This window comes from Sarcophilus harrisii, chromosome 2 (assembly GCF_902635505.1).
Source record: "Sarcophilus harrisii chromosome 2, mSarHar1.11, whole genome shotgun sequence".
NCBI lineage: Eukaryota > Metazoa > Chordata > Mammalia > Dasyuromorphia > Dasyuridae > Sarcophilus > Sarcophilus harrisii.
In genome coordinates, this window is record NC_045427.1 from 370,205,297 (window position 1) to 370,220,268 (window position 14,972).

The 14,972-nt window shown below is 35.1% G+C and overlaps 1 protein-coding gene across 1 annotated transcript; it reads left to right on the forward strand.

Moving 5' to 3' along the window:
• The first annotated feature begins 927 nt into the window (after nt 1–927).
• Nucleotides 928–14,639, forward strand: LOC100920247 (alpha-1-antiproteinase). Its single transcript, XM_023504713.2, has 5 exons — nt 928–1,007; nt 4,268–4,893; nt 6,742–7,012; nt 12,026–12,170; nt 14,373–14,639. Exons 2-5 carry the CDS (start codon nt 4,269–4,271, stop codon nt 14,562–14,564), a joined length of 1,233 nt encoding a protein of 410 aa, XP_023360481.1. The 5' UTR covers nt 928–1,007; nt 4,268; the 3' UTR covers nt 14,565–14,639.
• Nucleotides 14,640–14,972: the final 333 nt, after the last annotated feature.

Sequence of the window (14,972 nt, forward strand, 5' to 3'; positions counted from 1 at the left end):
TGTTTATTTTAGATTAACCTAGTTATTCCAGCTTCCCAACCTATTCTCTAACAAAGTAGGTCTTTACCCTTAAATTTAATATATTTCTCTTCCCTTTCTGCTCCCTTTCTCCTGGTGCAAAGCAAAGCTTTTATTACATAGAGGGCTGGAGAACAAGAGAGAGGGGAGAGAGGGGAATCTCTTCTACTGCAGTACCAATTGCTGCCCTCTGGTGGCCTCTGAGCCCCAAGTTCAGCTTCTGCTTCACTCTAAAGCTGCAAGGATTTGACACTCTAGTTCCTCTTCAACAACAGGATTCAAGCTGAACATAATAGCCTGCGTTAGTTCTAAATGGTTGGTTTTAAACAGAAAGGATGTTTCTTTTCATGTTAAATGTACTGTTAGTCCTAATCACTATGTTAATGGGGTTTTTTTTGTATAATTAGGGTTTATTTTTGTGGGGGTTTTTAGTGACAGGACTACAGGAGAGGGGAAGTGATTGTTCTATCAAAAAAAAAGTGTCTATATCTCTAGCTAGGTAGATTGGGGCCTGATTATGAAAGACTTTGAGTGTTACATGTTACTTAGGCATTCTACAATGGGCAATGAAATCATTAGAAGCTTTGGATTTGAGGACAGCCAAAATTAAAGTAGGAATTTTTCCAGAATGGCTATGAATCTTCCTAGTTCATTCCCTTAAAATATGGATTTAGGTACAAATATAAAAACTTGAGAAAGATTCTGTCTCCAAAAATTTTAGGACACTATAAGAATAGATCTCTTGCACCCCAGCAGATAACATAAGAGGAAGGGAAAAGCATAGAAAGGAACAAAATTGCACCTTGATAAATAAACTTAGTCATTGTTTGCTCTGTGCAAATAGCTAGAGTTGCATTAGTTAATATTCAGTGAAAGAACCTCATCCACCCCTTCCCATAACTCTTTAGCTATTTAAATAACACCCCAATAAGCAAGACGTTCTGGATCAACTTCCTGCTGAGCTTCTGCAGAACTCTGGAGAAGGAGCTGTAAGTATTCCCCTATTTAAAAAAAAAAAAAACCCTCAGTCATTATGGTCTGAAGCAGAGCTGGAAGGCTGGGAATCCTCAGAGTAGTCAGGGAGCATAGAATGTGTAGTGACAGCATTTCAGTTCTTTGGAAGAAAACTAGAACCTTCCAAAGAAAGGGGGAAGAGGAGGACTTGTGTGAATGGCCCTTCAGGATAAATAATCATGCCCATGGTCACCTGTGAGTGACCTTATTTAATAGATGTGGCAGCCAGCTAATTATACTAGATTTTAGTCTTTGCCAAGACAATCTTGAGGAAGCTTTTTGAAACTTAACAAACTACTTGCTTCTATCTGGAAGTCTGGCATGAGAAAAAACATGATGAGCTGGTGGCATTTGCTGTACATTTTTGGATCATTTGCTTGATGTCTTTGAAGAAATGGCAATGTTCTTACCTATAAACAGTGACAATGTAGGCACAATATATCTTATAAAGTTGTTGTAAAAACTCAAATGAAAGAATTAATCATCAAGTTTGATACAGAGCTTTACATAGATCTCATTTAACCTTCACAAATGCCCAGTGAGGTAGGTACTTGGAGCATCATTAGTTGTTGTTTTTCCAACTCTTCATGACTCCATTTGGAGTTTTCTTGGCAAAGATACTTGAATGGTTTTCCATTTCCTTCTCTTCCACTTTACAGATGAAGAAACTAAAACTGTTTGTCTTGTTAAATAGCTAGTATCTGAGGTTAAATTCGAACTCCAAAAAGATGAATCTTTCTGATTCCAAGCTCAATGATCTAGCCACTTTATCTGTCTAGCTGCCTATGGCATTATTCAAGATCCATATTATTGTGGTTTCAATATTACAGAGACCTTCGAGGTGAGAAAACCTCTTCTTCCAGTGTAGGTTAATACTTTCTCTACAGAATCTTGGAAAGAATGCTTCCTCAAACTATCTAGCTATCTCTACAACCACAGATGAATCAACTTCTCTCAGTCCCAGTTCTTAAGTCTGTAAAATGGTGGCAATAATAATTGTCATGCTCTATGGTCTCTTCTATAGCTGAGATATTACAATTCTGGTTCTGTTACTTTTGGAGAAGAAAGGGACACAACCTCTGTTTTCTGAATGAAAAAAGCAGAGTTCCCTGTTATTAGAACACAGGTCTCCTAATCCAATAATCTTTCCTCTACATTCCTCAATCCTTGAGATGAACAAGTCATATAAACAGGATCTACACAACATATTATTAGATGGCATTGTCCTGCTCTATCTTCTTAGATAAAGTAAATAAAACAGGAAAGATCATCACTATAGTTTCTATAGTTTGAGAAATGTTTCATGGATGAAGTGAAGATAGCAAAATATAGTCTGGCAGAGATAAAAAGAAAAGGCTTTCAAGGTAGAAGATCAATTTCAGTGACAGAATTTATATCTTTTAAAGTGAGAATACTTTTCAAAGGGATGAATCCAATTCAAAATCCTCCCCACCTCTTAAGTCTCCAGAATAATATAATAGATAAGTCATCAACCAATCTCTTCAAAGCTTTCAATGAAGAGAAACCACTCCCTTCAAAGGCAGTCCATTCTCTTGGATAGGAAAATTTTTTCTTAGGAAAAAAGTTTCTCCTCAACTCAAGAGTAAATTTGCCTTTTTGCAACATCTTACAATCCCGCCTAGTTCTTCCCTCTGGGGCAGAAAAGGAAAAATAGAATCCTTTATATATGTATTGTTATTAATGTATAAGTCTAGCTGTTTCATTCTTTTGTTCAAAAAAACCCATATATATATATATATATATATATATATATGCATGTATATATGTGTGTGTGTGTGTGTGTGCGTGTGTGTGTGTGTGTGCGTGTGTGTGTGTATACAGAGACAGAGACAGAGAGAGAGAAAGGGACTCTGTGTGACCTATAGAAAAACAAACAGATGAATTGGAGATGTAAGGGGCCTGGGAAGTCATTTTGTCCAATTTCTCAATTTATAAATGAGGAAACTGAAGCCCAGAGAGATTAAATAATTTGGACAGAGAAACAGAGCCCTAATCAGAACTCTGATAAATAAGATTCAGGTCCAGGATTTGAATCCCAGTCCTTAGATTTTAATTATGCTCTTTCCCTCATACCACAGCTGTCCTCTGTAGAGGGCTGAAACTCTTGAGTCAGTGCACTGAGGTCAGGGCTGCCGAGAACTTGAGGCTAACTACTGATTGGACAATACTTTATGGGGATATGCTTGGAAAATGGCCCTTCCCACTATCGTGCTGGCTCAGTGATTGTAGGAGGGACTAGGGGGTGGAGTAAGACTAGCCAAAGTCACTCTCAGGTGGTAGACTAGGAAGAAGGCATCCGGAAATTCTGTTCCATCCCCTTCACTTCTACCCCTAAAGACCAAGAATAAAGACTAAGGACTTTCACTCATCCTGACTCCAGCTGATTCTAAGGTATCCTGGGTATTAGTCTGGTCATTACAGTCCTCCTTAACTGACTATTAAACATTTCAATCTACTTTTCTAACTTTATTCACACAATTTTCCTTTATTTACTCTAAAATCAATTAATCAGTTAAAAAGCATGTATTAATTACCTACTATGTGCCAGGCATTATGCTTGGTGCTGGGGATAGGAGGGTAGATAGAATGTAGTCAGAATCACGAGTTCAAATCCTGCCTTAGACAGATTTTTTGTGTTTTGTTTTATTTTGTTTTGCTTAGGTGTCTCCAATGCCAAGTACAATTAAATTTTAAATATGTTTTTGTTTTATTTTAATAAAGGATTTAATAATTTACTATGTTATTTTAATACATTTAATAAAATGTAAAATTGGATTGAATTGAAGGATGATTTCAATTGGGCAGCTACATGGCACAGTGGAAGAAAGTTGTGCCTGAAGTCAGAAAGACTCATCTTCCTGAGTTTAAATCTGACCTCAGACAATTACGGTGTGTGACCCTGGGCAAATTACTTAGCCCTGTTTGCCTCAGTTTCCAATCTGTAAAATAAGCTGGAGAAGAAAATGGCAAGCCACTCTAGTATCTTTGCCAAGAAAACTCCAAATTGGACATGACTGAACAACAAATGTAAACAAATGGTTTAGACTAGAAGTAATAAAATAGGGGAGGGGGAGAATAGATATAGCTAAATAATAACCCAGGGAAAAGCATAGCTGTAAGTCTGAGCAAGGCATATTGGAAACCCAGAAGAAGAGCAGTCTAAATGATGTTTATATCAGAATTATTCCAATTATGTGACCTTGTTTTCTTTTAGAATGATGCCAGTCACTCTGAAATTTTGCCTGATATTGGCTGCACTATGCAGCCTCATCCCCAGCCACCTAGCTGAGGAGCCGCCAGCCAGTGAAGATACTGAACACCCATTATCTGTAAGCCACAGAATTTCCCCTTATATGGCTGATTTTGGTTTCGATTTTTATAGGCTGCTGATTTCTAAATCCAACAATACCAATGTGTTCTTTTCTCCAATGAGCATCTTCACTGCCTTTACCCTGTTGGCTCTTGGGGCCAAATCAGCCACACATGATCAGATCCTTCAGGGTTTGAGATTCAATCTCACTGAGATTTCAGAGCAAGAAATCTTCCAAGGCTTCCATCAGCTTCTCAAAACACTTAACCAACCTGGAAATGAGCTTCAACTGACCACAAGCAATGGCCTGTTCATAGACAAAAAGCTGAATGTTGTAGAGAAGTTTTTGGAAGACAGCAAAAATCTATATGGTTCAGATACTTTCTCTATTAATTTTGAAGACAAGGAAGCTGCCAAGAAACAAATCAATGACTATGTAGAGAAGGAGACCAAAGGAAATATAGTGGATTTGATTCAGGACCTTAGCTCCGACGCAGTCTTCGTTCTGGTGAATTGCATTTTCTTTAAAGGTAAGATCAGTCCCTGAAGCGGTATGGCTCCAATATGATGAATTGAAATCTACCAATGAAATAGAAACTATTTCTCTAAACTATGTCACAATAACATATTTCTTAAAGGGAGTGGTGGTAGAGGAAATATCATGTTTTGTTTTGTTTTTCATCACAATCCTCTCCCAATGGACATTTAGATGATCACAGAGAAGAACATTAACTGGCTATTTGATCTTAGTCAAGCCATTTAAATTCTCAGTGTTCTCATTTTATATATAAAATACCTAGATTTAAAGATTTCTGAGTTCTCTTCCAGGTCTAACTTTCCATGTCCTAAGATTTCTTCCAAATCTAAGTCTATGATCTATGTTGTAATGGTTTATTTTAATATCCTTTGTAGGGCTAATATTCACTATGGAATAATGGAAAGAATGCTAGATTGAGAAATGTGAATTAGACAAGTGATATTCATATCTTGTTGGACCATGGGCAACTCACTTAGCTTCACTGATGCTCAATTTCCAGATGAAGAACTAGGGTGTGGGGAGAAGTAGAAATGGAGAGTTCCTGAGAGGTCTGTGGAATAGACAGACTTGCACCGACCAGTTCACAGTGTTACACACAGTTACAAAGCCAACACTTTGTAAATTTTAACTAAATATGAGCTACTTTGATATGCTTTACATTCTAGAGCATCTCTTAGAATCTAGAATCATATGATTCTCATAAATCTGCTTACATTAGGCATCTCCTGACATGAACAGACACTAGAACATCCCTTTTTGCCAGGTATTAATCACATATAGTATTATAAGATACTCTTATTTCTATAAAGACTAATCTTTTATTATCAAGAATGGGTCTATGCCTATCTTCTGAAGATCATCCATGTATCCCAATTTTTTTGAATTTTCAGCATCCCTATCAAAGCTTAGGATGAAAATAGAAAGTGGTGACAAAGTATAAAAACACATTTTGATTCCTTGGAAGTTTTGTGGAATGACATGAATGGTAACTGATCCCTGAAGAAAATCTGGAAAAATTGAAAATTTTATTGGACTTGCGCTAGGAGCAATAGGCAATTGTATTCATGAGTCTTAGCATTTACCCTGCCATTTAATTCACATTGTGAAAGCCACTATCCCTCCCTAGATTTAAGATTCTTTTCTATAAAATGAAATAGTTGGGATAGATGATTTCCAAGGTTCTTTCTAAAGCTAATTATCTACCTTTGCTTGGTGTGGCCATGGGGCAAAAAAAAAAAAAATGTTCAGTCTGTTGTATTTTAAGCACATTACCCTATTAATTCCTCTCCAAAATTCTGAGACAGGTATTATTATTACTATATTACAGATACAGCAGCCTGAACATCAAAGAAGTACAGTGCTTTACACATAGCCATATAATTATTTGTTAGCAGAGTTAAGACCTGATCTTAAGTTGTCTACCTCTGTGCCTAAACTTCTCCCAAAATTTTTCTCCCTCTGTATTTCCAATGAAAGGTCATAGGTAATGAAGGGTAATTTCAGTCATTTTTCAGATATATTTGCCTCTTTCATGACCCCTTTGGAGTTTTCTTGGCAAAGATGCTAAAGTGGTGTGCCATTTACTTCTCCAACTCATTTTACAGATGAAGAGTTAAGTGGCTTGTCTAGGATCACACAGCTGGTAAATATCTGAGGCCAGATTTGAATTCAGGAAGATCAGTATGTCTTCCACATCCAGTGTTCTATACACTGCACTACATAGCTATCCCTGAGCAATAGCTACCTTTTTTACTAAAGTAATAGGAATATGCAATTTCCTGCCATTAATTTTCCATCTTTTCAGCACAAATTCACTACCTTGTACACATTATCTTATTAGGCAAATGGGAGAAACCTTTTGAAGCAGAACTCACTGAGGAATGTTCCTTCCATGTGGATGCTGAAACAACAGTGCCTGTTCAAACAATGCACCGCATCGGCAATTTCCAAGTGACTTATGATGGTGACCTTTCCTGCTGGGTTGTGGCAATGAACTACCTGGGAAATGCAACTGCCTTTTTTATACTGCCAGATGCAGGGAAGTTGGAACAAGTGGAAAATGCCTTGAGCAAAGAGCTGATTCAGAAATGGTCAGGAAACTTGCATCGCAGGTAACCCTCTTTATGCTATCAGCAAATCATTTGTTAAATTGTAAACCTAAATTATTATTATTAATTGTCAATAGTATATTTATATGTAATGTGATAATTATTATTAATAATGAAAGTATTATTATAAAATTCTTATCAAGGTAATTATAATAATAATATTCATATTTTCAAGGGTCTATGATCTTATAGGATCTGTGTATTCCTTCCAATAGTTCAAGTAGTTCATCTTGGCCTTATAAACTTGTAAACTCTTATCCATAACTTCCTATAGACTCTATCTAGGGGGATCTACCTAACATAGTAGAACCATTCCTGTAGGTTTCTTAAGATTACCAGTGGCTACTAATAGAATTCACAAGCTATCCATCATTTACTAAACACAAGTACATACCTTCTGTTCATCCATCTCTGATGATTAAAAAAAAGTTTAACAAGTCACTTAACCCTAGTTGCCTCAGGAAAAAAAAAAGTTTAATAAATCAATTTTGTTCATCACTTTTCAATAATCATGAACATGGTGGACTTGTTTAGACAATTTCTTATACTTCAGTCTTTTTTTAGGAGGGAGAAATAAAATAATAAATTTTATTTACAATTTTATTTAATTCAGTATGTGTTAATATGTGTTCAAACTAAAAATATCAGAGAAATTTCCTAAATTTTCTAAAAGTTTTGCTTGGGCTTCATTTGTGTATGGAATATATGGTATATCTTTAATCTCACCATCAGCCTTAACTAAGCTATCTCCATCAACCAGAAATCTGAAATTCCCTCTCTAATCATAGCCTTCTATCTCTTCTTTACTTCATGTATTCTAAACCTCTTCTTCATCCTTACTGTGATTTCTAATACTACTGCTGTTGTTTAATTATTTTTACAGTCATTTACAATTCTTCATGACCCTTTTGGGGGGCTGGAGTGGTTTTCCATTTCCATTTCCAGCTCATTTTACAGATAAGGAACCTGAGGCAAACAGGGTTAAGTGAGTTGCCCAGGATAATATAGTTAGTAAATTCTGAGACTGGATTTTAATTCAGAACTTTCTGACTACAGGCCCAGCACTACACTGTGCCATTCAGTAGCCCCTAATCCCTCTATTTTTCCCCTTTCTCCCAGTGAATTGCTGTGGCTCTTGCTGAATCTTATTCCCTTCAAACTCTTGATTCTGTAGTTGATCAGTTGGTTAATACACTCTCTTCTATCCTTGAATCTCTTAACTCTTTGTCTCTTGCAAGAAAAGTATTGCCAAACTCCACCTTTACTATCTACTTCTTTCACTCTGATTTGAATGCTACTAGAGAAAATCACACAAATGGGCTGGCTGGGTTCATTACATGTTTTTATTATGGGACTGGGGCCATGTTGATTTTTTTGTTCTTCCATGATTAATTGACACTCAATACTCTCCACAGAGACTTTTCTAAACCTCCTCTTGTCTCCACATTCCACATATATTATGTCCCCTTCCTTTAAACTAAGGACTTTGTCACCTACTATTCAGAGAAATTGGGAACGGTGGCCATGAATTCCCTCTACTCTATTATCCTACTCCTCTAAAATCCTTCTAAATAACACCCTTTCTCTCATCCTTTGCTCTAGGCTATGAAAAAGTAGTTCTTTTCTTTGACAAGACTAATATCTGTATTTCTGCCCTTGATCACATCTCATCTTCCTCTGACTCAGAAAGTTGGTCCTTTAACCTTTCAAACATTATTTCTTTCTCATTTTCAACCTTTCCTTATTATTTACTAGTTCTCTCTTCTATCTGCAAACAGTACAATTTCTCCCCATTCCTTAAAAAAATTAATTTGACCCTATCATCCCCACAAGCTACCAACCTATCTATCCAGCCCCTAATTTATCTTGAACTCCAGTACCACATCACCAGCTGCTTATTGGACATTATCACCTAAATATTCTGTTATTATGGTGAACTATCTAAAATGGAACTCATTGTTTTCCTCCCTCAATCCACCCCTCTCTCAAACTTTCCTATTCCAATTGAAGTTACCAGCATCCTTTTAGCCATCCAGATTTATATCTTGGAATTCATCTTGGCCCTTCCCTCTCCTTCTATATTCCTCCAACCAACTGACAAGTCTTACTGATTTCTAAATCTGTTTTATTACATCATCTCTTGCATCTATTTCCTTTTCTCCAATCACAGAGCCACTATTCTTCTCTAAGTTTCCACTGACTCCCACCTGGAGAATGATAATTTCCTCCTAAGTAGTCTCATTTTCTTGTTTCCAAATTTCTCCAGCCTCACCTCCAATCTATCCTTCACACAGTTTCCAAATTAATACCTCTAAAACACAGATCTGACCATAGTACTCTCCAATTCAAAAATCTTCAAGGATATTTATTATTCCCTCTCTAGGATAAAGCATAAATTCTTCATCCAGATATTTAAAACCCCTTAAAAACTCCATTTTTCAAGACCTTTAAATTATTTTCCTTCATGCATTCCCCGTTTCAATCCTTGAATATAAGATGCCATCTCCAGCTCAGTGTCTTTACAAAACCTGAATCCTGAACATATTTGCTCTACCTGTCTGTGTTCTGGCTACTATAGAAGCTCAACTTCCAAGATTCTTTCTATATGGAGCGTTGCTCCCCTCCCTCATTGTATTACTTTGTGTTAACCAATCTGTATCCCCTGGATAGAAATGGTCCCTCCTAAAGGACAGAATGTCTCATTTTTTACTTTGTATTTCTGTTATCTTGCACATCAAATGCAGTATAATATAGGAGATAGTATCCTATCTTCTTATATATTTTGTTTGATGACCATTATAATTCATATCATTCAGTTCAATTTTTGTTTATTATTAGATTAATATAGTACTATATATTAGAACAGTACAACAGTACTAATATAGTATAGTACTCTATTATATATATATATATATATATATATATATATAATATGCATACACACACACACACACACATATATATATATATATATATATATATATATATATATATATATACCATGGTATAGTGTAGTACTATATTAGGATATTGTTAATATGAACCATCATATTTGACTGCAGCTTTGCTGCTCTAGATGCTGCTCTAGATTGCAAATCAATCTTCCAATTCGTCATAGGGATTATTTGTGTCTGATCTGTGGCAGAGCATTCCAAGCTCATATTGGTCTGATCAGCCATAGTCAGACACACTTTAGCTCAGTTCTAACACAGTGAGATCCTCTTTGAGAATGAAGGACAACCACCAACCAAGTAACCCCAATCATTGGATTTCCAGCTTTTGTTAACATAAATAATGTCACTATAAACCTAATTAGACATATGGATCTTTTTGTCATCAAAATCTCCTCATGATATGGTCTCAGTGGTGCTTTGTCTGAATCAAAAGGTTTAAATGATTGAGTGATTTCTTAATGCAGTCTCTTCATATGTCTCTTCTTTGCCTAACGGGTGACTAGAAATTTATTTCATGATGTAAAATTGTTTAGCAGAGTGCCCAAAAAGAGAGAAGGGACAGTTCCTCTATATGATCTGCCTGCTTGGATTACACCTAGAATCTTGTATTCATCCTGGATCCCATGTTTTAGGAAGGTCACCAAGGAGGGCAGCCAGGATGATGAGGCTACCAAAAAAAAAATCCCTTATGAGAATTGACTAAAGCAATTCTAATGTTTAGATAGAAAGAAGAAAAGACATCTGGTGGACTTCATCATTATCTTCAGATCCTTAAAGGACTGTCATGTGAAAGAGACATTAGACATACTCTACTTGGCTCCAAAGGAGAATGAGGACTAGTGGGTAGAAGTTGTTATACAGAGGCAAGTTTCACTTACTCTTAAGAAGGCATAGTTGGTCAATAAGGTAGTTGTCCAATAAACATTTATTAAACACCTACTGTGTGCCAGACACTGTGTAAGATGATAGGGATACAAATATAAGCAAAAAGAAAGACAGCCATCCTCAAAGAACTTATCTTCTAATATGAGAAAACACAAAAACAACTATATACCAACAAAATATAGGTAGGATAAATTGGAGATAATCAATAGAAAGAATGCGCTTTTTTTGTAGAAGATGATAACTTTTGATCTGCCTAAACAAAGAACAGGCTACCTCATGATATCATGATATCATGGGTTATTGCACTAGAGTACATCTCAGAGATCATCCATTCAAGTCAATTCAAAGAGCATTTTTTAAACCTTGTAATGTATAATCCAACTAGGCCAGGCACTAAGAAGAAAAGGAGAGAAGGAAAGAAAAGAAAGTCCCTGCTTTAAAGAAATTGCATTCAGTAGGAAGGGGAAAGGGAAAGATAAGAGAAATAACTTCCATAGAATTTAAATTTCAAACTTCTTCAATTTTTATATGAAAAACTTGAAGCCCAGAGAAAATGGTTTCTTTGGTCCTAAAAGTATTTAAACTGAAGTTTGATAACTCAGTTTCAGAGAGTCAAGATTTCTGTCAGCCAGGAAGAATATACAAATTAAGAAATAATACTGCTTTTGGCAATAAGAAGGAATAAATATGATAATATAATGGACCACAAGAGATCTCATATGAAATGATATAAAAGCAAGGCAAGTAGACCAGGAAACTATATAAGAGAATTATATTAACATAAATAGGAAGATGAAAAACAATATTTTTAACTGAATAAATTATAATAGTCCTCAAAGAAAAGATATGAAAAATATGTATCTCCCCCTCTTCTTTGCAGAGGTCAAGAATGATGAGTGTAGAACACTACAAATAATTTGTCATTTTTTATGTGTTAATTGGATTTTTTAGACTCTTTTTTCTCTTTTTTTTTATTCTTTGTAGATGGATTCCTGAAGGAATACATTGGGAATTATAATTTAAAAAAACCAGAAACTAGAAATAAATATTTATTTTAAAAAGAAATTACTGAAATCCTTATGTAAGATAGTTTTGGTTTTTTATTATTATTGTATTTATGTTTATTATATTTATTTTTAACCATAATTATTTTTCTTTTATCTTTTGTTATTAATAGAGCAATTGATTTATATTTTCCAAAAGTTTCCATCTCAGGAAAATATGATCTGAATATACTAAGTGATCTGGGCATCACTGATGTATTTGGAGACAAATCTGATCTCTCTGGAATCACACAAGAAGCAAAACTTAAACTTTCCGAGGTAAGTCTAAGAACTCTAAGTATTGTCTTGATTTTAAATTTCCCCAAAATGTTACTAGTGTGAAAATTTTTTGTGTTAGGATTGAAAAGCATTTCCTTTCCAATAATCCTGGTAGCTAGGCAGAGTAAGGACAGATGAAAAAATGGAAGTTTAGAAATATAAGATGACATGCCCAAAGTTATTTACCTAATAAGTAAATAACAGCATCAAAACTCAAAGTCAAATATCCTTCTCTAGTCAAGCATGTTGTTTTTCTTTTTTCTCCATTAATGCTGACAAGTATATTGAGCTTGGAAAGACTACATGGCACTTCATAGATGAATGTGTTGAACAAAATTTATATATAGTCCTCATAGATGAGTTGTATTAAACTTGGAACAGCCCTCATAGCCCAGAGGTTCTAAGTAAAGATTCAGATTTAGCTAATTTGGAGAGAAAATAGATTCATTGTAAACTGAAACTGGTCTAATAAAAATGTGGCAACTAAATGGTTCAGTAAAGAAAACACTGAGCCTAAAGTCAGAAAGACCTGACTTCATATCTAACCTTTGATACTTACATAACTTTGTGCTGCTGAGCAAGTTATTTAATTTTTGTTTGCTCCAGTTTTCTCATCTGTAAAGAGATAACAAATCCAATGAAAATATAATTGTGAAGTTTGCAAGCTCTAGGTAAATCCTAGCTATTAATTAGAATGTATATTGAGAGACATTTTCACTGTCATCTTGGCATTTTAGTGAACTTTTAAATTTCTTAACTTTTTTTGTGTCATGGTTCCCTTTGGTCATTTGGTGAAGCCCATAGGACTATTTCTCAGAATGAGGTTCTTTTCAAATGATAAAAGGAAACAATTATACTGAAATCTAATTATCAAAGGTAGCTAAGTAATGCCATAGTTCAGAGTTCCAGGCCAGGAATCAAGAAGACAACTTTCCAAGATCAAATATGGCCTTACACACTTACTAGCTATGTGACTCTGGGCAAGTCTTTACCCCTGCCTGCCTTGGTTTCTTTATCTGTAAAATGAGCTGGAGAAGGAAACAGCAAACCATTCCAATAACTTTGCCAAGAAAATTCCAGATAGGTTATGAAAAGTTTGTAAGATACAACTGAAATGACTGAAGAACAAGTTTCTACTGCAAGCTCCATGCTCCCCAATGAAGATTTTGACATGATCTCTGAACTCAAATAACATATAAGTTGGCTGAGTAATCAAAGCATAAACATATTGGAAAAAAAACACTAAACACGATATGATTATGTGTATCAAATATAAATTTGTGTAGAGAGTAGGTGGCAACAAATAATAAAAAGCCTTGAATGTCAAACTGTTTTTCCCATATGCTATACATATGAAGGATCCATCATTAGTTATTGAATAGAGAAAAGAACCAAAAGTTTATTTAGATGAATTGAACAAAATTATCTTGCTGTTTTGGCATTTTAGGGCTAATGTCTGTTTTAATCATGGCAGATGTGGCCAATTCATTTGTCACTTCACAGCAAATAAATATAATTACCTTGTATTTGACAAGTGTAAAGACTTATTGGGATAAGAATTCATTATCTGGTAAAAAAAAATTTGTTGATAAAACTAGAAAACAGTCTGGTAAGAAATTGTACATATAGACCAATTTTTACACTGTTTACCAAAGTCAAATTGGATATACAACCTAGATATAAAGAGAGAGATTACAAGAAAATTAGTAAAGCATGAAACATATTATTTATCAGACTTATAGACAGGTGAACAATTTATGAAAAAAATCTTCTTTATGAATTTTTCCCTGATATAGCCAGCCAGAATTAAATGTCCTTAGTTGTAAAATTCCATATCCCTTTATTGGTATTTCCTCTTAGTACTTCCTCTTGTCATCCAATACCTGATTTTCTAGAAATCTAGATTATAACTTCTCTGAGGAGAGAAGCATTTTATTCATTTTGTATCTTCCTTATTGACCTAGCATTTGGATTATGCAATCAATCAAGAAACGTGTGTTGAATTGAATTAATCAGGTAAATTTCAAGGGCTAGGTATTTGTGCTTTTTGCAAAACTAACTACTATCTGCTCTCTGCCCTATCAAAATTAATGTCCTTTCTAGGTCTTCCCTAACAACTGGGTCTGTGATGACGTCCAGGAATTACTACCATGAATTCTTTCCTTTTTCCCTGAACTGTGCTGTTGTTCCTTTTTCTTCTAGGCTTTGCACAAGGCTGTGTTGAACATTGATGAGAAAGGAACTGAGGCTTCAGGAGCCACATTCTTGGAAGCAATTCCTATGTCCATTCCTCCAACCATTACCTTCAACAGGCCTTTTCTGGGCGTCATATATCATACTGAAACAAACAACATGCTTTTCTTGGGGAAAGTTATGAATCCCAACGGAAATTAACTTCAGCAGTCTCAGCCCCCTAAAATCTCAGTGTTTGCTCCTCCTTTGCAGAATAAAACAGCACCTGTATCCTTAGTGTGGATTCTCAATTTCCTCCATATCAATTATTATAATTATTCACATGTTTGTCTAAAACTATCATTAAGGCAAGTAGAAAGGGAAGCCTCTTGTGACAACTAAAATCATAAACATAGTTTATAAAAGCTATAAGAGAATTTAGAACATAGTAATTTCAAGTTAAGAGGACCCTAAGATTATGGAATGAAGACTTTTATAGATCAGAACCAAAGCTTTGAGTTTTCCTGAACTGGATTCAATCTTATATTCTTAAAAATTCTCTATATCATGTCCAAGCCAGATACTCCTAAGAAAATCAGAATTTAACTGATTTTCTCCCAATCCAGGGGC